The 24,097-nt window shown below is 43.4% G+C and overlaps 2 protein-coding genes across 9 annotated transcripts in view; one reads left to right on the forward strand and one right to left on the reverse strand.

Annotated features, from left to right (window-relative positions):
* Nucleotides 1–24,097, reverse strand: part of g3bp1 (GTPase activating protein (SH3 domain) binding protein 1) — a 59,843-nt gene that overhangs the window by 34,261 nt on the left and 1,485 nt on the right. For 2 of the 3 annotated variants that reach the window (XM_038796094.1, XM_038796093.1), the window contains 4 exons: nucleotides 19,776–19,892; nucleotides 17,641–17,722; nucleotides 8,068–8,241; nucleotides 5,864–5,954 (listed from right to left, as the gene is read on the reverse strand). In XM_038796094.1, the coding sequence (XP_038652022.1) occupies nucleotides 5,864–5,954; nucleotides 8,068–8,241; nucleotides 17,641–17,722; nucleotides 19,776–19,870 (442 nt within the window). In that variant the 5' untranslated portion in view covers nucleotides 19,871–19,892. Of the gene's footprint in view, nucleotides 1–5,863; nucleotides 5,955–8,067; nucleotides 8,242–17,640; nucleotides 17,723–18,351; nucleotides 18,371–19,775; nucleotides 19,893–24,097 lie in introns of those variants that run through there. The other variant, XM_038796095.1, reaches the window with a different exon arrangement.
* LOC119965387 (histone H1-II-like) overlaps nucleotides 17,412–24,097 on the forward strand; it is a 44,276-nt gene continuing 37,590 nt past the window's right edge. For 2 of the 6 annotated variants that reach the window (XM_038796098.1, XM_038796100.1), the window contains exon 1: nucleotides 17,412–17,799. The gene's annotated coding sequence lies outside the window, so the exon portion shown is untranslated. Of the gene's footprint in view, nucleotides 17,800–18,375; nucleotides 18,524–19,427; nucleotides 19,487–22,135; nucleotides 23,217–23,246; nucleotides 23,383–24,097 lie in introns of those variants that run through there. The other 4 variants (XM_038796104.1, XM_038796102.1, XM_038796103.1 and 1 more) reach the window with 4 other exon arrangements.

The following is a 24,097-nucleotide window of genomic DNA, read 5'->3' on the forward strand; positions in this document are numbered from 1 at the left end:
GCTAGAGAAAGTGAGATCAGAGCTAGGGCAGATGGAAATCTTAAGGAAATTTGGCCTGGTGGGTTAAATGGAGGGGGTGAAACAGCAGAGGCAGAGGAATAAGGTGCAGCACCATATGCTTTGATAAAAGAATCTAGGTCGTGCCTAACTGCTGCCGTACGTAACTGTTTTATGCTGCTGTTTAACTGCCATTAGAAATATTGTCTATTGGTGCATGAAACACTGCAATGCAGTGAATGATGATCATTGTAACATTTCCTCAATGATCTCATTTTCAGATCAGAGAAAGTTTTCGTCAATGTCGTTAACTATTTAGGGCCAATTCTTTGGTGAGAGAATAGCTGTAAACATGCAAAATGGCCCAAAGTAGTTGAAAAAGGAATTGCTGCAAAATCAAGTCAATTATTGGTATCTTATTCACGAGACAGAGAAAGGAATGCAAAAGCCAGCTATAGATTTGGCCGATGCTAAAGCTCTCAAGATAGCACAACTTCAAAATAGATGCAGGTGTGAGTGAAATAAAATTTCAGACAATAAGCAAAAGGTGGCAACTATATAATGTCCTGAAATTACAAACCCACTACCCATGTTTATGGAAGGCTACTGCAAACCAGGCAAATCCTCTTGTGCATCAAGCAACCCAGCTTTTTCAGCCAATTTATTAAACTTCTCAAACTCAGTGTTACCGAGTACCAGCCTCCCCGAACAGACGCCAGAATGTGGCGACTAAGGGCTTTTCACAGTAACTTCATTTGAAGCCTACTTGTGACAATAAGCGATTTTCATTTTTACTGGAGAAACATTTGAAATCCATGAAAATATGACATTTCTTTCCTTTTAAAAAAATAATTTAGAGTTTTTTTCCAATTAAGGAGCAATTTAGTGTGGCCAATACACCTAACCTGCACATCTGTTTGGGTTGTGGGGGTGAAACCCACGCAGACACAGGGAGAATGTGCAAACTCCAGATGGACAGTGATCTGGGACCGGGATCAAACCCGGGTCCTCAGCGCCGTAGGCAGCACTGCTAACCACTGAGCCACCATGCCGCCCTAGAAATATGACATTTCAGTGGCAGAACAAATTTGACAAAACAAAAACTCTTATTTACCTATTTTTCACAAATCACAATGAAAAAGGTACAAGCCACCAATGAATTAACTATGAGTGGGGACAGGGCAGATTGATTGCAGGCAGCAGTGGCTAGGTGCGTGCGCACACATGAAAAATGAAAATCGCTTATTGTCACGAGTAGGCTTCAAGTTACTGTGAAAAGCCCCTAGTCGCCACATTCCGGCGCCTGTCCGGGGAGGCTGGTACGGGAATCGAACCGTGCTGCTGGCCTGCTTTAAAAGCCAGCGATTTAGCCGAGTGAGCTAAATCAGCCCCTATACACATATGGTGCAGAATATTTGAATTTTGTTTTGCATTATTTTCAGTACAAGAAACCATGCCACTTCAACATGAGCTGGTTAATTTCATCAAACAGTTGAGTTAGTTTTGAGACCATGTCAAAATGACCAAAACAAAATTGTTGGTAACTGATGGGCAGGTTCAAACGTCTTTTTTAAAAGAGTACCCAATTCATTTTTTTTTCCAATTAAAGACAATTTGGCGTGGCCAATCCACCTAACCTTCACATCTTGTGGGGGTGAAACACATGCAAACACGGGGAGAATGTGCAAACTATACACGGACAGTGACCCAGAGCCGGGATCGAACCTGGGACCTCGGCGCCGTGTGGCATCGGGGCTAACCCACTGCGCCACCGTGCTGCCCAGGTTCAAACTTCTTGACCTTCCAGCAAAAGAGAGCAATTAGCTCAGGAATGAAACTGGTGTATCTGAGTAAAGTACACCTCGACAGAAGGGACACAACAATGTGCCTTTAACACAGCATTCTTTGGATAGTAACCTTCAATACCACCAATACATACAGGAACCAAGTCACATTTACATCAACGACCCACTCCAAGTGTAGACTGTCCAAAGAACTATTAGAATCACGTTTGTTGATTTGAAATTTAGGACCTACTTGCACTTTTTCTAACATATATATTGATATATCTACTCACAGAAAAGGATACCCAATTCACCATGAGCAACATTTTCTCCAAGACAAAAATAAACATCTTTGCACATCACTTGAAAATGATATGTAACATTCCATATATGGAAGCAGCTTGTTTTTCCTGAAACATTTCTCATCAGATTTAATACAACGGAACTATGGCCCGACATGAACATTTAATATTTGAGCACTGAATGAGCCAGCACAGGTTAGTGAGGAACAGGTTTGCTGCAACTCTACAATAGAGTACTGGACAAAATGGTCTGCAAATCACCTGAATGATAAGTTAGATTTGCAGAATGAAAATGTCTATTAGAAGTACCAATAGTTAAGTTTTTAAGAAGCAGGCTTGTTGGAACAGGCTATGGATATGTAGCCTGCACTCTAAAGCCTTCCCATTTGTTAGGATCCTCCTATTTAAATCTGATTTTCCTTGTGTATTCCCTTAGTTTTTGTTATCTTGGCTGTTATAACTTTTGTATCTGGATGAGTATGTAATGGAACCTACGAGGGAACAAGCAGTCCTAGATCTTGTCCTGTGTAATGAGACAGGATTGATTCATGATCTCATAGTTAGGGATCCTCTCGGAAGGAGCGATCACAATATGGTGGAATTTAAAATACAGATGGAGGGTGAGAAAGTAAAATCAAATACTAGTGTTTTGTGTTTAAACAAAGGAGATTACAAGGGGATGAGAGAAGAACTAGCTACGGTAGACTGGGAGCTAAGACTTTATGGTGGAACAGTTGAGGAACAGTGGAGAACCTTCCAAGCGATTTTTCACAGTGCTCAGCAAAGGTTTATACCAACAAAAAGGAAGGACGGAAGCAAGAGGGAAAATCGACCGTGGATATCTAAGGAAATAAGGGAGAGTATCAAATTGAAGGAAAAAGCATATAAAGCGGCAAAGATTGCTGGGAGATTAGAGGACTGGGAAATCTTTAGGGGGCAACAGAAAGCTACTAAAAAAGCTATAAAGAAGAGTAAGATAGAGTATGAGAGTAAACTTGCTCAGAATATAAAAACAGACAGTAAAAGTTTTTACAAATATATAAGACAAAAAGAGTGGCTAAGGTAAATATTGGTCCTTTAGAGGATGAGAAGGGAGTTTTAATAATGGGAAATGAGGAAATGGCTGAGGAACTGAACAGGTTTTTTGGGTCGGTCTTCACAGTGGAAGACACAAATAACATGCCAGCGACTGATAGAAATGAGGCTATGACAGGTGAGGACCTTGAGAGGATTGTTATCACTAAGGAGGGAGTGATGGGCAAGCTAATGGGGCTAAAGGTAGACAAGTCTCCTGGCCCTGATGGAATGCATCCCAGAGTGCTAAAAGAGATGGCTAGGGAAATTGCAGATGCACTAGTGATAATTTACCGAAATTCACTAGACTCTGGGGTGGTCCCGGTGGATTGGAAATTAGCAAACGTGACGCCACTGTTTAAAAAAGGAGGTAGGCAGAAAGCAGGAAATTATAGGCCAGTGAGTTTAACTTCGGTAATAGGGAATATGCTGGAATCTATCATCAAGGAAGAAATTGCGAGGCATCTGGATAGAAATTGTCCCATTGGGCAGACGCAGCATGGGTTCGTAAAAGGCAGGTCATGCCTAACTAATTTAGTGGAATTTTTTGAGGACATTACCAGTGCAGTAGATAACGGGGAGCCGATGGATGTGGTATATCTGGATTTCCAGAAAGCCTTTGACAAGGTGCCACACAAAAGCTTGCTGCATAAGATAAAGATGCATGGCATTAAGGGTAAAGTAGTAGCATGGTTAGAGGATTGGTTAATTAATAGAAAGCAAAGAGTTGGGATAAATGGGTGTTTCTCTGGTTGGCAATCAGTAGCTAGTGGTGTCCCTCAGGGATCCGTGTTGGGCCCACAATTGTTCACAATTTACATTGATGATTTGGAGTTGGGGACCAAGGGCAATGTGTCCAAGTTTGCAGATGACACTAAGATAAGTGGTAAAGCAAAAAGTGCAGAGGATACTGGAAGTCTGCAGAGGGATTTGGATAGGTTAAGTGAATGGGCTCGGGTCTGGCAGATGGAATACAATGTTGACAAATGTGAGGTTATCCATTTTGGTAGGAATAACAGCAAACGGGATTATTATTTAAACGATAAAATATTAAAGCATGCCGCTGTTCAGAGAGACTTGGGTGTGCTAGTGCATGAGTCACAGAAGGTTGGTTTACAAGTGCAACAGGTGATTAAGAAGGCAAATGGAATTTTGTCCTTCATTGCTAGAAGGATGGAGTTTAAGACTAGGGAGGTTATGTTGCAATTGTATAAGGTGTTAGTGCGGCCACACCTGGAGTATTGTGTTCAGTTTTGGTCTCCTTACTTGAGAAAGGACGTACTGGCGCTGGAGGGTGTGCAGAGGAGATTCACTAGGTTAATCCCAGAGCTGAAGGGGTTGGATTATGAGGAGAGGTTGAGTAGACTGGGACTGTACTCGTTGGAATTTAGAAGGATGAGGGGGGATCTTATAGAAACATTTAAAATTATGAAGGGAATAGATAGGATAGATGCGGGCAGGTTGTTTCCACTGGCGGGTGACAGCAGAACTAGGGGGCATAGCCTCAAAATAAGGGGAAGTAGATTTAGGACTGAGTTTAGGAGGAACTTCTTCACCCAAAGGGTTGTGAATCTATGGAATTCCTTGCCCAGTGAAGCAGTTGAGGCTCCTTCATTACATGTTTTTAAGGTAAAGATAGATAGTTTTTTAAAGAATAAAGGGATTAAGGGTTATGGTGTTCGGGCCGGAAAATGGAGCTGAGTCCACAAAAGATCAGCCATGATCTAATTGAATGGCGGAGCAGGCTCGAGGGGCCAGATGGCCTACTCCTGCTCCTAGTTCTTATGTTCTTATGAGCAGGCTCCATTTTGTAGAGTGAAGGTCACTTTTGATAAGAGGCTTGGAGAGCCACAGTTCTGATCTCTCACTCTCCTGATGACCTCTCTAAGGTCCTGAAGAAAAGGTCTTTCTCTCACTCTCCACAGCCAGTTAAACCTTCAGGATGATCCAGACCAGCATCGGGCAGGCTGGGTTATTTGAAAACCTCCTTTTAAAAATCTGATAATTGGATAACTCTAATCTTACCTTAGTGAGGCTGATAATTGAGAGTTCTGACTGTATGCACATGCCAGAAAATCCAATCCAACTGGTGGTTTTCAACACTCCCAGTCTGAGGAAGATAGCAGACTACAAAGACTTCAACATCAGCAACAAGAATCCTCCATATTTTAATCCTCATAATTTTACCCCTTTCCCTTCCTCTGTGTGCATCTGTCTTGTGTATGTTTGGGTAGAGGGTGATACGATCAATGGGGAAAGTAATAGATCAGCAGGCCATTTGTCCAGTTTATGTATTGCATGCTTTAACCCTTTTCTTGTTAGAAATAGTTCTTGTGTTTTACTAACAAATCTGGTGCCTGTAAGTCATTGGAACAGTCTCAAGCCAAAAATCTCAAAAACCTTATAAGAATTATTGACACTTATATTGTGACTCCAGGTCAAGGGGGGCTGGAAATGACCGCGCCCTAGCCCAGGGTGCCGTAACACATTAAAGAAACTCTGAAAAGCCTTTCCACGGTCATTCCAAATATCCAACAGTTGATGTATGTTTATTATGATACACAACAGCATTGCAGACAGCCAAAAAATATTTGCTTAAATAAACATACAAGGACAATAAAGGTGAAACTGACAATTATTGAATGAACAGTATGGCTGGATTTGTTAGTTGTTAACTTGGGAAATTATTGAGATATATTTGCTCACCTTCTGGTGGCTCAGTATCTGAATCCCCAAAAACCTCATCTTGATAGCGAAAAATATCATTGTGGACATAAAACTTGTTTGCAACAGAACCCTAAATGGAGAAACAAAGATGGAGCACAAAAAGACAATTACAAAGAACATTAATCATTTTCTCCCCCTTACAAAAGTTTATACTGTGGACTTCACAATGCCCAATGTTAGAATCCCGGGTTTAATTTTCAGGTGATGTTGTACTACAGATTCTACCCCCCGCCTGCCCCACCACCTCCATTCTAAAAAGATAAGATTCCTTGATGGTACAGGGTCCCATACATACCCTTAACTACCTCACCAAATCATCAATTACCATAGGTACATGAACCATAATAGAGAGTCTAAGCACACTTTTGACCCACAACAATCACACAAGCAGTTATCCTGTTCTCAGACACTGTGCCATCAAGTACATTTTCAGCAGTTTAGCAATCAGGAAAACAAGTTTTAAGAATCATTAGCAAGAACAAAATGCTGCACCGACCAGACAGCACAGGAGATACAAAAGCGCGAAGATAATCAAACCAACCTTCTCAAAGTAGTAGTGTACACTGTTCACAGTTTTATGGAAACTGTTTGACAAATTTAGAATCATTTGAGGGAGAACAATTGCAGAATGCAGAGGGATTTGGATGTTTTCATGCATGAGTCACAAAAGGTTAGTATGTAGGTGAGGCATGCAATCAAGAAGGCTAATGAAATGCTACCCTTTACTACCAAAGAAACTCAACATAAAAGTAAGGATGTTATTCTTCAGTTATGCAGGATATTGATGAGACTGCATCTCAAATACTGTGTGCGGTTTTGGGTCTCCCCAAATCCATTGGAGGTGGTTCAGAGGATTTACTAGATTGATATCTGAAAATTAGCAGATTGACTTAATAGGTTGGAATGGCTGAACTTGTTTTCACTTGAGTTTAGGAGAGGGGTAACTTGATTAACTTTATATGATCCCGAATAGTATTGACAAGATGGACATTGAAAGGATGCGTCCTCTGCACATCACAAAGGATGGGCAGCACGGTAGCATGGTGGTTAGCATAAATGCTTCACAGCTCCAGGGTCCCAGGTTGGATTCCCGGCTGGGTCACTGTCTGTGTGGAGTCTGCACGTCCTCCCCGTGTGTGTGTGAGTTTCCTCCGGGTGCTCCGGTTTCCTCCCACAGTCCAAAGATGTGCGGGTTAGGTGGATTGGCCATGATAAATTGCCCTTAGTGTCCTAAAGAATAAGGTTAATGGGGGAGGTTGTTGGGTTAAGGGTATGGGGTGGATACGTGGGTTTGAGTGGGGTGATCATTGCTCGGCACAACATTGAGGGCCGAAGGGCCTATTCTGTGCTGTACTGTTCTGTTCTATAACTGTTCTCTTGTGGGTGAGGCCAGAACTAGAGGGGCACTGTTTAAAAATTAGCAAGCGCTTGCACAGGACAGAGATGAGGATTTTTTTTCTCTGAGGGTTGTGCAGCATGGTAGCATAGTGGTTAGCACTGTGGCTTCACAGCACCAGGGTCCCAGGTTCGATTCCCTGCTGGATCACTGTGCGGAGTCTGCACGTTCTCCCCGGGTCTGCGTGGATTTCCTCCGGATGCTCCGGTTTCCTCCCACAGTCCAAAGACGTGCAGGTCAGGTGGATTGGACATGCTAAATTGCCCTTAGTGTCCATAAAAGGATAGGAATTATTGGGTTAGGGGGATAGGGTGGAAGTGAGGGCTTAAGTGGGTCGGTACAGACTCGATGGGCCGAATGGCCTCCTTCTGCACTGTATGTTCTATGTTGTGCAACCTTGGAACTCTGCCTTAGGAGCCAATGGAAGCTGGGTCATTGAATAATTTTACAGCAGAAGTCGATAGATTCTTGTTCGGCAAGTGATCATACGTTAGCGGGGGTAGAAGGGAACGTGGAACTCAACACAGCCATGATCTTATTGAAAAGCCGAGTATGGTCGAGGGGCTAAATGGCCTACCCCTGTTCCTATTTCTTATGACCGTATGAATACATTTCCCAGGTTCAAAATCTTTCAATTCCAAGCATGATTTGATTCTTTTCTGTTTATAGAAATATAATAAAAAAGCACATTAAAAAAATAAGTAATAGGTTTCAGAAAGTCACTACATGGTCTTACAAAAGGAGCATGGTAAATGTATTGCAGTATTTACGGAACCAGTTCTCTTACCTCAGGAGCTAGAACAAAAGTTTGCATGAAGCGTCTCATGGGTTGTCTGTTGTTTGACAGTTCACCCATAACCTGAACTACCACTCCATCATTCAATGTGGCATGAGCATCTACATGTTTGATCTTTGTGTGGCAGTCACGGAACTGTAGAGACATAACTTTCTTGTGGATCTCCTACAAAGGAAAAAAGCAAGTTCACGTATTCACATTATGAAATCCTGAAACTGCAAAACCCACCACTACTTGAAAAAAAGCATGTTTTCAGTTATTGCTTTCAACATGAATACTGAACATATGGAAATAACCCAGGCAATCCTTAAATTTAAGCTTTACATTTCAAAAGGTCTACATGCTGTAGCCATCTAAGATGGCCACTAACGAACACAAAATGGAAGACTGCAAAGAGTGCAGGGAAAACAGACATGTTAAAGAGCAAACAGCTTGCAGAGCCATTAAGCATTGAGGCAATTGCAGAAACCGGTTTCCTGACAGCTGCAGAGATCAGGCAGCGCTGTAAATGGGAAAGCCGTTAACATAGTAATGAGGTGATACCGGGCAGTCCCAGGTACAATGGATACAATTAAGTATCAAGCGATACTTTTAATAGCAGCCCAGACACGATGGAGCCAGAGAAGCCAGGACAATAAGTCCTAAGAACCGCCCCAGCGATCAAGGAACGGCCCTAGGATTGGGGGGTTCAAAACATATCGATTGGGAAGAGGCCCAATCGATCCCCAGCAGGTGAGGGAGCCCGCCCCAAGGGGCACGGACCCCCTGGGACCTATAAAAGAGAGGCACATGGTTCAGTCTCCTGTCTCCGACTCCAGCCTCCAGACCCGTCTTCTACATCAGCCGTCGAGCAGCAGCCACCAATCCGCAAGTGCCTAAAACAACGACCGCTACCTGAAACCTGCATTACTGACACCCTTGCCGACTGATAGAGATCCGAAGCCTGCAGACCAGACCAGAACAAAGGCCTAGTTCCATGACCTCGCAGTTCCTTCTTAGCTAAGTATTAGTTGTCTAGTGGTAGAAGTAAGTTTAATCTTTAGCATGTGCATGATTGTTATTATAATTGTGTTATAATAAACTCTAATTGTTTTGGACTTACTAATTGGTGTACAGCTTTATTGCTTTGAACTTGACCTTGATACTTGTGACGGTGTCTTTACGGCACCTGGCGACTCCAGAGCTTAGAACGTGAAACAGAGCCAAGTGAGTGTTAAGCACACTCACTCAAAACGAGCAACAATGCACAGATTGTCTTCCATATTTTTACAATTCCACATCAAAACTAAATGCTCATATGAATTTGCTAGCAAAAGGGGAAGGGCCAGCCACATATGAACTGTAATTTGTCTGTTCTTTCCAGATACTTACTGACCTGCTGTATTTTTCATGGAATCCCTACAGTGAAGGAGGTGGCCATTTAGCCCCATTGAGTCTGAACCGACCTCTGAACGAACACACAACCTCAGCCCACACTCTCACTCTATTCCTGTAACCCAATACATTGATCATGGCCAATCCACCCTACCTGCACATCTTTAGACTGTGGAACGAAAGTGGAGCACCTGGAGGAAACCCATGCAGACACGGCCGAATGTACAAACTCAAGAGTTACCCAAGGCCACATTCGAATCCAGGTGCCTGGCGTTGTACGGCAGCAGTACTAACAACTGTGCCGCCCATTTTTACAGCATTTTCTGTTTCGTAGGAATATCATAGAATCCCTACAGTGCAGGATGAGGCAATTTGGTTCATTGTGTTTGCACCAACCCTCCAAAAGAATATGCTACCTCGGCCCATACCCCCGTAGCCCCACCTAACCTGCACATCTTTGAACTGTGGGAAGAAACCAGGGCACCAGGAGGAAACCCACGCAGGCAGTCACCCAAGGCCGGAATTGAACCTGGGTCTCTGGTGCTGTGAGGCAGCACTGTTAACCACTGCACCAACCCACCACCCTTTTAATTAGCAGCTTAACATTATTTTGCTTTTTCACTTGGTTTCAATGAGGTGCTGTTTTAAGAGTTGGTAAGTTATAGAAACAAAACTGCACATTTCATGTTGCTGGCCTCATGTCAAACCTTGAAATCATCCAATCCCTACAGTGCAGGAGGCCATAAAATGTTGAGCTTTGGTGGCAAATCAGAACTCCAGTCTAAGCCCCTCATGCTGAACCCCTCTGTTCATCAGTCCACAGCTTGAAAACAATATTCATTGACGATCAGTGAAAAATTTAATCCCTCAAGAGGTGAAGAGAAGAGTAGCGAGGCTTATCCAAGTGTCAGAATTCTGCATTATGAAAACACAGGACTATTCATCCTTGAAAAGCAACATACAGCAGGGGACTGCAAAAATACACAAACAGGCAGGGGACTAATGATATCAAACATATACACACATTGAAATAAATATTTTGTATCTGTTTTTACGAAAGAAGTCAAAAGTATTCCAGAAGTGGCAGGGAACCAGCCAGCTTGTGAAAATGCGGAACTTAAGAAATTTTAGCAGGGAAACAATACTGGAGAAATTAATGGAATTAAAAGCCAACAAATTCTCTGGATTCCATGAGCAACATCCTGTGATAAATATATGAATTTCAGATAGATTGTATTATATATATTTGGTGCAGTAATAGTTAAAAGTCTAGGTTAGTGCATGTATGACTGCTCCAATGGTGTTTTTAAAATTCCTGGTTTAAAGGGCTTCTGGAGAGCCAGGCACCGTAAAAGATTGGGCTAAGTAAGTGTGACACGATAGCACAGTGGCTAACACTGTTGTTTCACAGCACCAGGTTCCCAAGTTCGATTTCCGGCTTGGGTCACACTGTGCGGAATCTGCACGGTCTCACCATATTTGCATGGGTTTCCCCCGGGCACTCCTCCTACAAGTCCCGAAAAACATGCTTGTTAGGTGAATTGGACATTCTGAATTCTCCCTCAGTGTACCCGAACAGGCACTGGAGTGTGGCGACTCGGGGATTTTCGCAGTAACTTCATTTCAGTGTCAATGTAAGCCTACTCGTGACACTAATAAAGATTATTATGTTTTTGCTCGTACTCAGACGGTTCTCTGTGGAATAGTTAATTAGCTACCTTGGGCAGGATTCTCTGACCTCGGGCCGGGTCGGAGAATCGGGGGGGGGGGGGGGGGGGGGGGGGGGGTATTCACGCTCTGCCAATTCTCCGGTGACACTGACACGAGTGGCTGCTGCGATAGGCCGAGTCCCTCCGGCACCTTTCACGTGTGGTCCTACCCGGCGGGACCTCGGCATTCACCCTATGGGGGCGGCCTGGTTTTGGGGGGGGGGGGAGCACTCCACCGTGGCCTGGCCCCACAATCTGGGCCTACCGATTGGAGGACCGGCCTCTCCTGGCGGGGGCCTATGTTCCTCTGCGCTGGGCCCCTGTAGCTTCCGCCATGTGGCATCGGGGCCGGCGCAGAGAAGGAAACTAACATGCATGCTCGAGTTCGCAGCGGGCAAATCGCACATGCATGAATTCCCGTCGGCCGTAGCGTGCGTGCGCAGACCCGCGGTGCCTGTTTGACGCCGGTATCGGCAGCTGGAGCTAAGAGAGTCACCCCAGTGCGGTGCTGGCCGACTGTATGGCGCAGGATCGCTGATCCTGGGGGCCTGTTGACGCCGTCGTAAAATGCGACGGCGTTTCCGGCAGCGTCAACACTTCGCCTCAGGATCAGAGAATCCCGCCCATTGTGTTTCAGCTTGATGAAATTATGTAATTAATGGTAGGAGCGAGAGCGCCAGTCATTTTGCAGAAAAGCAGTTTCATTGAGTTTTAGATTTGGACGTGAGCAGAAGTCAAGCATCTGCTCTCAATGTAGTTCAGTTAAAGATCTGTCTCAGGACAAATCAGAAACTGATTGGCCTGTGAACAGGATAGGCAGTTTCAACAGTGAATTAAACAGATAGGAATTTGCAGTGGTTCCAGAAGTCAAACGATGAAGACAGTTTCAGAGGATGTCAGCATTGTTTGAACAGGATTCAGGTCCATCTCTTAAAACATCTTAAAAGAACATATCTTAATCTCGTATGCCTGGGTCTGCTAACTATATTTAAAAGTGTATTGAGAACTGAGATGGTTTTGTGATTGAGTGGGAATAAAAATATCAGTTAAGGGTTATTGTGTCACTACATTGATTAACATTGTGCATGGGGTCATTGTAAGCGATTTTCTCGTGTGATGTTAAAGATATCTTAATATTGCGATCAGTACTAAGTTTGTTTTAATATACCACATCCCTATTTTGTGTGAAATCACTCCTGGAACAGGGTATCCTTTCCTCAGTCTTACAAAATTAAATTAAAATATGGGGTTTCTGTCTAGTATGCAAGGCACTGTTGGGGTTCAAGTCTGTGATCGTAATAATCCTACAATTTTAAAAGGCGGTGGCTACAGAAAAAGTGGATACATTGGTTTTGATCTTCCAGAATTTCCTAGATTCCTAGAAAATAGGATTGGTCACGATCAACAGGAAATGGAAATAATAAATCTGTTCTTGGGGATGTAACTATAGGCTAGAATAACGGGGAGAACCAGTGAATGTACTATATCTGAACTTTCATAAAGCACTCAATGTGGTGTCATACAAGAGGTTAGGGCTCATGGGATTGAGGGCAATATATTAGCACAAATTTGAGGATTAGTTTTTTTTAACCAACAATTTTATTGAGGTATTTTAGGCATATAGAAAAAGTGACGTTGTACAGTACAAAAATGTCTAGACACAAATTAAACATAGTGCGAACTACGGCTCTGTTCACACAAGGACCTGCCTCAACATCCCCCTACTCTACTCTACCCTGACGCTTACTCCTCTGCGAAGAAGTCAATAAATGGCCGCCACCTTCGGGCGAACCCTGATAGCGAACCTCTCAAGGCGAACTTGACTTTCTCTAGGCCACAAAAGCTTGCCATGTCCGATAGCCATACTTCAGCCCTCGGGGGCTTTGAGACCCTCCATGCTAACAGTATTCTTCGCCGGGCTACCAGGGAAGCAAAGGCCAGAACGTCGGCGTCTCTCTCTTCCTGGACTCCCGGGTCCTCCAAAATCCCAAAGATTTCCAACGCAGAACTCATTACCACCCCAGTTTTCAATACCCGGGACATGACATATGCGAATCGATTTGAGCATTAGTTAACAGACAGAAAATGTTTGTGGGGAGATGATGGCCTTATGGGAATGTCACTTGGTTAGTAAGCCAAAGACCCAGGCTAATGTCCTGGGGGCTTGGGTTCAAAGATGATGAACATTAAATTCAATTAGTAAATCTGGAATTAAAAGCTAGTCTCAGTAATGGTGATCATGAAAACTCATCAATTGTCATAAAAAGCCATTTGGTTCACTCCTGTCTTTTAGAGAAGGAAATCTGCTGCCCTTACCTGCTCTCCCTCTCCCATGTGGCTGATTCTTAAATGCCCACCGATATGGACCAGCATGCCACTCGGTTATATCAACCCACTACAAAGTCGAAAAGCAGTGTAACCTGACAAGACCACCCAACATTGACCTAGGCACCAGAAACAACAACGGCACACCCAGCCTTGATGACTCTGCAATATCCTTGAGGGCTCCCGAACAAATGGAAGACAAAGGAAGTGCTTCAAAGATACCCTGATGGTTCACATCAAGAAATGCAACATATAGATGCCTGGGAAATCCTTTCCCGCAACGCAGAGTGCTACAGGCACACAATGTAATCCAGGTGGGGGACTACAATGTCCATCATCAAGAGTGGCTCAGTAGTACCACTATGATCGAGCAGGCAGAGTCCTAAAGGGCATATTTGTTTGACTGTGTCAGGTGATAAAAAGAGAAGATCATCTACTGGAACACATCCTCACCAGTCTACCTGCCACAGATGCATCTGTCCAGTACAATATTAGAAGTGACAACCTCAGAGTCCTTGTGGAAACAAAGTCCCTTCACATTGAGGATACCCTTCATTGTGCTATGTGGCATTGCCATCATACCAGATGGGAAAGATTTCAAAGAGCTAGAAACTCAAAACTGGGCATGAGCTATTGTGGGCCATCAGCAGCATTGTATTCAACCAGAATCTACAATATCACAGCCTGACATACCCCTCACCCTTCCATTGCCATTAAGCCAGGAAATCAACGCCAGTACAATGAAGCATGCAAGAGGGCATGGTAGGACCATCATGATGCATACCTAAAATGAAGCGTTAACCTGGAGAAGCAATAACCCAGGATTACCTGCATTCTAACCAACGGAGGCAGCATGCGATAAATGGAGCTAAACGATTCCACCAGTGGGTGAAGTCAAAGTGTTGTAGTCCTGCCACACCCAGTCATGAATGAAAATGGACAAGAGGTTGAGTCTCCACATATACCCCCATCCCAAATGGGAGAGCCCAGCAGTGCAGTTCAAAAGATAAGGCTGGAGCATTTATAATAATCGTCGTAAGAGGAGGTTGGAGCATATTCTGCCAGAAACATATCTTGGCCTCCTATGGAGTTCCCCAGCATCAGAGAACACAATTTTCAGCCAATTTGATTCACACCACATGACTTCAAGAAACAGCTGAAGTCATTGGATACTTCAACAGCTAAGGGTTCCAACGAAATTCTAGCAACAGTACTGAAGACTTGTGTTCCATAACTAGCCGCATACCTAGCCGGACTACAGCTACAGCACTGGCCACTACCTGGAAATATGGAAAATTGCCCAGGTACGTACTGTCCACAAAAAGCAGGACAAATCCAACCCAGCCAAGTGTCGCCGTATCAATCTACTCTCAATCATCAACAAACTCATTAAAGTAACCAACGACATATCAAGCGGGTCTTACTCAGCAATAATCTGCTCACTGCTCCTAGTTTAGGTTCTGCAGGGCAGTGCCCTAGGCCCAACCATCTTTACCCAATACCTTCGCTCCATCGTAATATCAGAAGTGGGATGATCGCACAATGTTCAACACCATTTGCGACGTTTCAAATATTGAAGCAGTCATTCATAACATTCATACCACACACGTGCGGGGCAATGACCATCTCCAACTAGAGAAAATGGCATTACCATTGCTGAATCCCCCACCAAAAACACCGTGGAGCTACCATTGGCCAGAAACTGAACTAGACCAGCCAAATACTGTGCACACAAGATCAGGTCAAAGGCCAGGAATTCTGTTGCAAGTCACTCAGCTGACTCCTCAATGCCTGTTCACCATCTACAAGGCGCAAGTCATGAGTGTGATGGTACTCTCCACTTGCCAATGAGTGCATCTCCAACAACACTCGAGTAGCTCGTTGCCATCCAAGCCAAAGCTGCTGCTTGATTGGCACCCCATCTACCACCTTCAACATTCACTCCCTCCATTACCGATGAAGTGACAGCAGTACGTACCATTACAAGATGCAACTCACCAAGGCTCCTTTGATAGCACCTACCAAACCAACAACCCTTATTACCTCAAAGGACAAGGGCAGCAGATGCATTGGAATATCATCACCTGCACGTTCCTTTCCAAGAAACACGCCATCCCAACCCAGAACTACATTGCCATTCCTTCACTGTTGCTGGGTCAAAATCCTGGAACTTCCTTTATAACAGTACAGCAAAATGCTCCTACAACATGAACTGAGCGGTTCAAGAAGGTAACTCACCATTACCTTTAGGGCAATTACAAATGTGCAATAAATGCTGGCCTAGCCAGCAAAAGCCTAAGACCCATGAACAATAAAAAGAGAGAAGAAATAATGTGTTGTTTTTGGGCTAGCAGGCTTTAACTAGTGGAGTATAAGAATCAGTGCTCGAGTCTCAGCTATTTATATTCTGCATCAATTACTTAGATGAGGGGACAGTTTGCCGACGATACAAAATTAAGAGGGAACATGCGTGGGAGTTGCAATAAAAGTATTTAGGTTAAGTGAGCAAGCAATAATGTGGCAGATGAAATATAAAAACTTGGGAAAGTATGAAAAGTTATCAATTTTTGAGAGGAAAATAGGAAAAGCAGATTTTGTTTTGACTATGAGAAACTGGCAAATGTTGATATTCAAAGAGGTTGGGATGCTCTTGTTCACGATACGATCACAGAAGGGTAACATGTTGGTACAACAGAGAATTGGGAAATTGCCTTTTATTGCAAAAGGATTGAAGCACAAGAGAAAATAGTCTCACTGAATTTACATAGGGTCATGGTAAGACCAAACCTCAAGTACGGAGTAGTTTTGGTCTCCTTTCGCTGAACTCATTCCTGCCAAATTGGGATCATCATGCGAGCAAAGATTGAGTTGACTAGGCCTATATTTTGTAATGTTTAGAATACTAAAAGGTGATCTCAGTGAGACATTAACTTCTTAAGGTGCTTGACAGACTAGATGTGGGGAGCATGTCTCCCCTACTTGGGGAGTCTCAAATCAGGGTCAGTCTGTAGAATAGGATCAGTCACAGATTAAAGTTTGCCATTTTGTGCTGAGAGGAGGGGAAATTTCTTCACTCAAAACATTCTGGATTTTGTATTCTCTACTGCAGATAACTGTCGACACTGAGAATATTCAAATCAGACGTTAATAGATGTAAAGATTCTAAGGAAACCAATGATGTGGCCACAATACAGGAAGGTATAGCTGAGATAGACAAGCCAGAATGTTATTGAATGGAGGAGCACGCTGGAAGGGTTAAGTAGCCTACTCCTCTCATTTATGTTTTTTAATGTCGCATTCTGGGATTATATTTTTATTCAACTTAAAAAGTGACCACTAGCTAGTTATTCCACAAAGGAGAGAGGGGAGCAAAATATGTCATAGCCATGTATAATTTTGTTCTCGAGGAACGTTTCTACACAAATTCTCTTCAGCAGAAGTGAATTGCACGAAGTCACTTCTAAATCTGTGCTTCATAGTTTGAGTGCTAACTCTGCTAGATAAATAACTTAATGTGCATTTTAATGTGCAACCATGAACATGCTCATCCATTTTAATTATGAACAGATACAGAATTAGAATCTACATATGGCCTTAACACAATCGCTTGTTAATGTCAGTCTCAAGGAGCTCAATAGGTAGTTTTATTACTGATTCCATTTCTACTTCTGAAGGTAAATAACAAGATATGGTGGGAGATTTGACTAACAAAACATATTGACCGGTAAATTAGTATAGGATTTCACACAGAATGATTGGATCAAAAAAATCTTATTGCTAGAAAAAGTGCAAATACCAAAATGGCAAGACAATTGGAACAAGGTCTCATTAGCACTAGGATTATTAGGTAATGGAATATTAAAGCTTCAGCTATATACGTCTACATACTGAAGTAATCCAGTAACAGAATCTCAAAGTAAATCTGAAGATTGCAGAGTCTGCCAAGGCATTTATAGCACTGAGTCCCCGAAGTGCAACAATGACAAGAGTCTGGTTTCGGTACCAGAGTTCAAATTTCCCCATAATAGTAAACTGTGCCCAGAGCACTCTGGTTGGAACTACAACAAGCAACTGCAAACCTCACATACAAGTGGACTCATTGGGTGCTAATATGCGCAACTTTATACATCTGCATGTGTACAAGTAAGAACCTTACCGCTTGTCCATACACTGCCTCTGCTGGATCTCCATTTGAAGTCAAACCACCATGAACATATGAAGAATTCTTTCCATAAAACCTAAACGCAAGACATGTGCTTAGTGGAACATCCTTATCATTGTATGCAAGAGAGACAGTAACCATCACCATGAACAGATAATTTATTTCTGCTATGAAATAATATATATTACAACAATGTTGAAAAACAGTCAATTGCAAGAAATGCGACTCATGAATTAATATTTTGTTTTTTGATTTTAAATTTTTTAAAACATATGCAGTCCGAAAGACATTTAACAAATCAGGACAGTAGGGAAGATTTTCAGTGCTACGCAAAAAAAAACCTCGACCCCTCAAGTTTTTAACAAAAATACTTGATCCCTTAAGTTGTCAACATACTCAAAACTATCAGGTGATAAAACAGAATTTTTGTCTCATTGATTGGAAGCTTCAACATCCATCACGAAGAAAACTCTGGTTAATACCAATTCACAAAATATCATTGACACATTAACATGAAAGAATTTCTTAATGCAGTCAATGTCAAATAAAAACAGTAAATGGTAAATTTATCACAGCCCAAATGAAGACAAATAACAGGTGCAATTGGTTGCTTTCGAGTTTTGACGATCTGCAATTAAAGTGTCTGAAACGGTAGTGGAAGCAGATTCAATAGTAACTTTCTAAAGGGAATTGGATATTACATACACTTGAAAAGGAAAATAATTATAGGGCTATGCAAAATAGCAATAGACTGAGACAGATTGGACAGCTCCAATTCAAAGAGCTGACTGAGACATATGGGCTGAATGGTGTTCTTCTTTGCTGTCTGATTCACTCACCAGTAATGCCCATCTGTAATGGATTACACTGCCTGCAGGTAAGATGTCACATGACTGGCAGGAATACATTTTAGAACTAATTCAGAATCCCAATGCATTGATGAATTAACAATGTTATTTAAATTTAAAATTGAAAAATTACAAAACATTATTTATAGAACTGCAGAGACACCAAAAACACAAGGTGTCAAGAACATCCTACTCAAAGCAACAACAGTGCTAGTGTATAAGGAAACAACTGCAACCTGCAACTGACAGATCAGCCTCCATCTCAGAAGAGCATAAATTTCCATAAAATCCATGGTTCAAGGGACAATATTTCAGGAAGAATGAGTTGCTTTTTTCGGGCAGTGATTGTCTAAATTGTCCTAGTGTCCAAAATTGCCCTTCGTGTTGGGTGGGGTTACTGGGTTACGGGGATATGGTGGAGGTTTGGGCTTGGGTAGGGTGCTCTTTTCAAGAGCCGGTGCAGACTCGATGGGCCGAATGGCCTCCTTCTGCACTGTAAATACTATGAGAAATGTTCTTCTCTTAGAGGGTTGAGTGACTTTGGAACACTGCCTCAGAAGGAGGTGACGGTGGGGTTATTGAATATATTTAAGGTGGAGGTAGAAGGATTTTTGTCAGGAAGGGAATCAAAGAGGGTAGATGAGAGGGAATGTGGGAAATGTTGGAAATTGAAACACAAACAAATCAGCCATGATCTTATTAAATGGCGGAGCAGACACGAGGGGCCGAATGGCTAACTTCGGCTCCTAATTCACATGTTCATACGAATCATGTAACAGAGCATGTTGTACTAAAAATTCATATTAATGTTTTTATGTTAGACTGCCAGTTACACATATAGCAATTGAAAATCAAATCAATAACAAATATCATTTTATTAACTTATCTTCTGAACCAGTATTTTCCTTAATGTTCCAATTAATTCTGCAAAGGACTCGACAGATCCGTAAAATATGTTATCAGCCTGGAGAGGGTACTGAGCTGAAATGCAGGTACTAAAACATACTGTAATTCAAATGTAAGTTTCAGAATGCAATTGGCATGGTCAAAATGAACAAGTATTAGTTATAGTAACTGGCACTCTGAGCTAGTAGAAACAGATCAAATAAGATTCAGCCCGAAAACGTCAGCCCACTTTCACTTCTTCTCTCTTGCTATAACTTCCACACTTAAATGATCGGCAACCCGCTTCCCAGGAATTAGTTGACCGTCACAAATGTACCCTTGTTTTCATACAGCACAGAAATAAAGGTATTTGCAAAAAGAAAAATGCCAACTTACCTGTGTAAATAGTCAGGGGCCTGGTTCAGCAGTGTGTAATACTGCCTCACAAATTCCCGCCCTACAAGCAGGGGACTTGGCTTCTCCATCACCATCTCTTTGGTCAACTGAGAATTGCTATAAAAATAATTTAGAAAATAATCAGCGATACCTTCATAGGATTATATAAACCAACCTGCTCAACTAATATTAATTCAAAGGGATCAAACCAAAACCTAAAGCTGCTAATTTGGTAATACTTCAAAAATATAACTCAAACAAGGAAAGCACTGTAAACCTAATGCAACTAGCACTCTTATTTGGGACTTGATATAGTGAAGGGAGTTTTCTTCTGCACTTGACCACAAGGTACAAGCTGGGAGTGTGACCCACGTAGTCCAGTTCAATGATCCCTTACTGAGACCTCATAAAAAGTCAACACATTTGAGGCCAGGGATGGGGTGCTCACTACTCTGGAACATAGAGTGCAGGAGGCCATTCGGCACATCGAGTCTGCACCGACCCACTTAAGCCCTCACTTCCACCCTATCCCCGTAATCCAATAACCCCTCCTAACCTTATCATGGCCAATTCACCTAACCCCTGCACATCTTTGGACTGTGGGAGGAAACCAGAGCACCGGAAGAAACCCACACAGACACGGGGAGAGTGTGCAGACGCCACACAGACAGTGACCCAATGGGGAATCGCACCTGGGACCCAGGAGCTGTGATGCCACAGTACTTGACCTGTATTAGATTCCAGAGTATATGAACCGAATCAAGTACTAGATGGATTAAGATTGGGCAGTTTAAACCCAGCTTCCTGGAGACAGATACACAACACAAAGCTTAGGAAATTGGCAATTTCACCAAAAGCCATCTTAGGATAAAGCAGAAAATAGAAAACTGTCAACACAGTTCAACAGCGTGCTCATCTGAGATTGAAGATGATAATGGGGAATGTACCTCCCTGTGCAATTGAGAGCAATCCACAATACAACTTTGTGGGCAATATCAATTATAGCCCTCAATGCCACATGAACTAACGACTCAAACTAGAGACAACAAATAGAAGATAGTCACTAACAAATGCAATAGGAAATTTAGAATGAACTTATTTTCCTAGAAAATGGTTCACCACATTAAGTAAATAACAGATGCCTTCCAGGGAAAGTCAGCCAAAACAATGGAGAACAGAATATAGTTATATATATTGAAAGGTTAGACAAAGGGGTTGGTACTTTCCGGCTGAGTTGAAGAGTCTGCTTCCATCATTTGGAAAATTCTATGCAATTCTATGCAACAGCTTTGAAATTCAAAACCACACTTTCTCTTCCAGATTTAGAAATCAACTTTTTGCCTAACAATTTTTGCATTAATCATATCTGCGAAATTATACAGTTGAACCAGCACGTGCTGTGATCACATCTCCTCTACACCAAAATGTTAGTGCAAGTACAGGATAATAGGTTAGGTGGTATAAAAACAATGAAAATACATCTTTGTTATGCTTATCACATAATGCACCTTTACTTCACCGAAAGACACTTTACTGACAAGTTGACACATCTAATTCAATCTCACTCCACAGTATAAATATTTCCCACTTTCTCTGTCTGTTTACATAGAATTTACAGTGCAGAAGGAGGCCATTCGGCCCATCGAGTCTGCACTGGCTCCTGGAAAGAGCACCCTACCCAAGGTTAACACCTCCACCCTATCCATAACCCAGTAACCCCACCCAACACTAAGGGCAATTTTGGACACTAAGGGCAATTTATCATGGCCAATCCACCTAACCTGCACATTAGGGCCTCACGGTAGCATGGTGGTTAGCATCAATGCTTCACAGCTCCAGGGTCCCAGGTTGGATTCCCGGCTGGGTCACTGTCTGTGTGGAGTCTGCACGTCCTCCCTGTGTGTGCGTGGGTTTCCTCCGGGTGCTCCGGTTTCCTCCCACAGTCCAAAGATGTGCGGGTTAGGTGGATTGGCCATGCTAAATTGCCCGTAGTGTAAGGTTAATGGGGGGATTGTTGGGTTACGGGTTACGTGGGTTTAAGTAGGGTGATCATTGCTCGGCACAACATCGAGGGCCGAAGGGCCTGTTCTGTGCTGTACTGTTCTAAATCTTTGGACCGTGGGAGGAAACCGGAGCACCCGGAGGAAACCCATGCACACACGGGGAGGATGTGCAGACTCCACACAGATAGTGACCAAAGCCGGAATTGAACCTGGGACCCTGGAGCTGTGAAGCGACTGTGCTATCCACAATGCTACCGTTAGCTTTGACAAAGTCTTCGGACTCGAAACGTTAGCTCTTTTCTCTCCCTACAGATGCTGCCAGACCTGCTGAGATTTTCCAGCATTTTCTCTTTTGGTTTCAGATTCCAGCATCCGCAGTAATTTGCTTTTAATTCAATCAGTCTTGCCTTCAGGTCACTGGAGTAATTAACACCATGGTGAGCCTATTAGGATTGTATGTTATATTATAACAAACACTGTGCCAGATGAATTGGACAATACAGTATGCAGGCAGAAGTTAACTGGAGCTCACTCAACCTGCCCAATTTCAAGAAAGACTGGGACTAAAGATAACAGCTTCTCCCCATGTATGTGCAGGTTTCTTCCCGCTGTCCAAATATGTGTAGGTTAGGTGGATTGGACATGCTAAATTATCCCTTTGTGTCCAAAAGGTGAGGTGGGGTTACGGTGATAGGGTAGGGAGCTCCTTTGTGCACTGTAGGAATTCTATGATTCCAAGTACAGTTTTCCCACCATGGTTTGCTTGCACATTTTTAGGTTTGCCTCTTTTAATAGTGTTATTATTTTCATGACATGTCATCTCAAAATCACTGTTGAATTTTCCCGCAAAACAAAGAATCACTCATCAGAATACTCATACACTGTGTGAACTGACTTGGGAGAATCATTACGCAGACAAATATCACTCAAAAAACAGTCAAATTAGCATTGCTAAATCACCGATAATTGTTGCAACTTTCTAATACAATCTTTCAATAGTGAGAAATAAACGTGGTCAGAAACACCGATAACCAGAGTTCAAAGCCCTGCAGCATGCTGTTTCCCTTTTGTTTCCCCCACTCCCTAAATTGCCATGACAGACAGGAACAGGTCTTCTGAGTTTCTAATTTCAGCCCAGACAATTCTCTAATACTATAGGAATTGTGGAGAATCTATTTCCAATGTTTGCTTGCAATGCCAATAGTTAAACATTGAAATTATGCAACTCACATAATCAAGTAATGAATTTACAAATAAAGCCCTATATTTACATTAAGGGCTTCCCGGTTTGAATCAGCCACCCAATGAAGATGTCCAAGAGATTATGACCACTTTTGCAAAGGAGTAACAATGATAAGACATTGTTGAAAACGCTGATCAGGAAGTAGCAGGCATTGTTCACCGGCTTTTCAACTGATCTGCAGGATTAATTCAACTCGTACGTCAAAAACTCTCCTGAAATAATCATGGGTGATCATCAATGGAATCAGAAAAGGATGGGAGAAAATTGCCAGACAATGCCTGACCACCCTCTCCGCCCTGCCACATGTAGACGATTGATAAGATTATCCAATTCGGAGTGCGAGGCGGCAATACCAGGCCCGGTGCGGCAAGTCAAGCAGGGCCCAGGCGAACACGTGGGGGGGAGGCGAATCGGGGTTGGGGGTGAAGAATCGGGGTTGGGGGGGTGAAGAATCGGGGTTGGGGGGGGGGTGAAGAATCGGGGTTGGGGGGGTGAAGAATCGGGGTTGGGGGGGTGAAGAATCGGGGTTGGGGGGTGAAGAATCGGGGTTGGGGGGGCTGAAGAATCGGGGTTGGGGGGGGCTGAAGAATCGGGGTGGGGGGGGGGGGCTGAAGAATCGGGGTTGGGGGGGGCTGAAGAATCGGGGTTGGGGGGGGCTGAAGAATCGGGGTTGGGGGGGGCTGAAGAATCGGGGTTGGGGGGGGCTGAAGAATGGGGGTGGGGGGCTGAAGAATCGGGGTTGGGGGGGCTGAAGAATCGGGGTTGGGGGGGCTGAAGAATCGGGGTTGGGGGGGCTGAAGAATCGGGGTTGGGGGGCTGAAGAATCGGGGTTGGGGGGCTGAAGAATCGGGGTTGGGGGGCTGAAGAATCGGGGTTGGGGGGTAAAGAATCGGGGTTGGGGTGAGTGGGGGTGGGAGGGGAGTGGAGTGAATGGGGGGGGGGGGGGGGGGAGTGAATTGGGGGGGTGGGGGGGGGAGTGAATTGGGGGGGTGGGGGGGGGGAGTGAATCGGGGGGGGGAGTGAATCGGGGGGGGGGGGGTGAATCGGGGGGGGGGGGGAGTGAATCGGGGGGGGGG

Source organism: Scyliorhinus canicula, chromosome 4, assembly GCF_902713615.1.
Source record: "Scyliorhinus canicula chromosome 4, sScyCan1.1, whole genome shotgun sequence".
Lineage (NCBI taxonomy): Eukaryota > Metazoa > Chordata > Chondrichthyes > Carcharhiniformes > Scyliorhinidae > Scyliorhinus > Scyliorhinus canicula.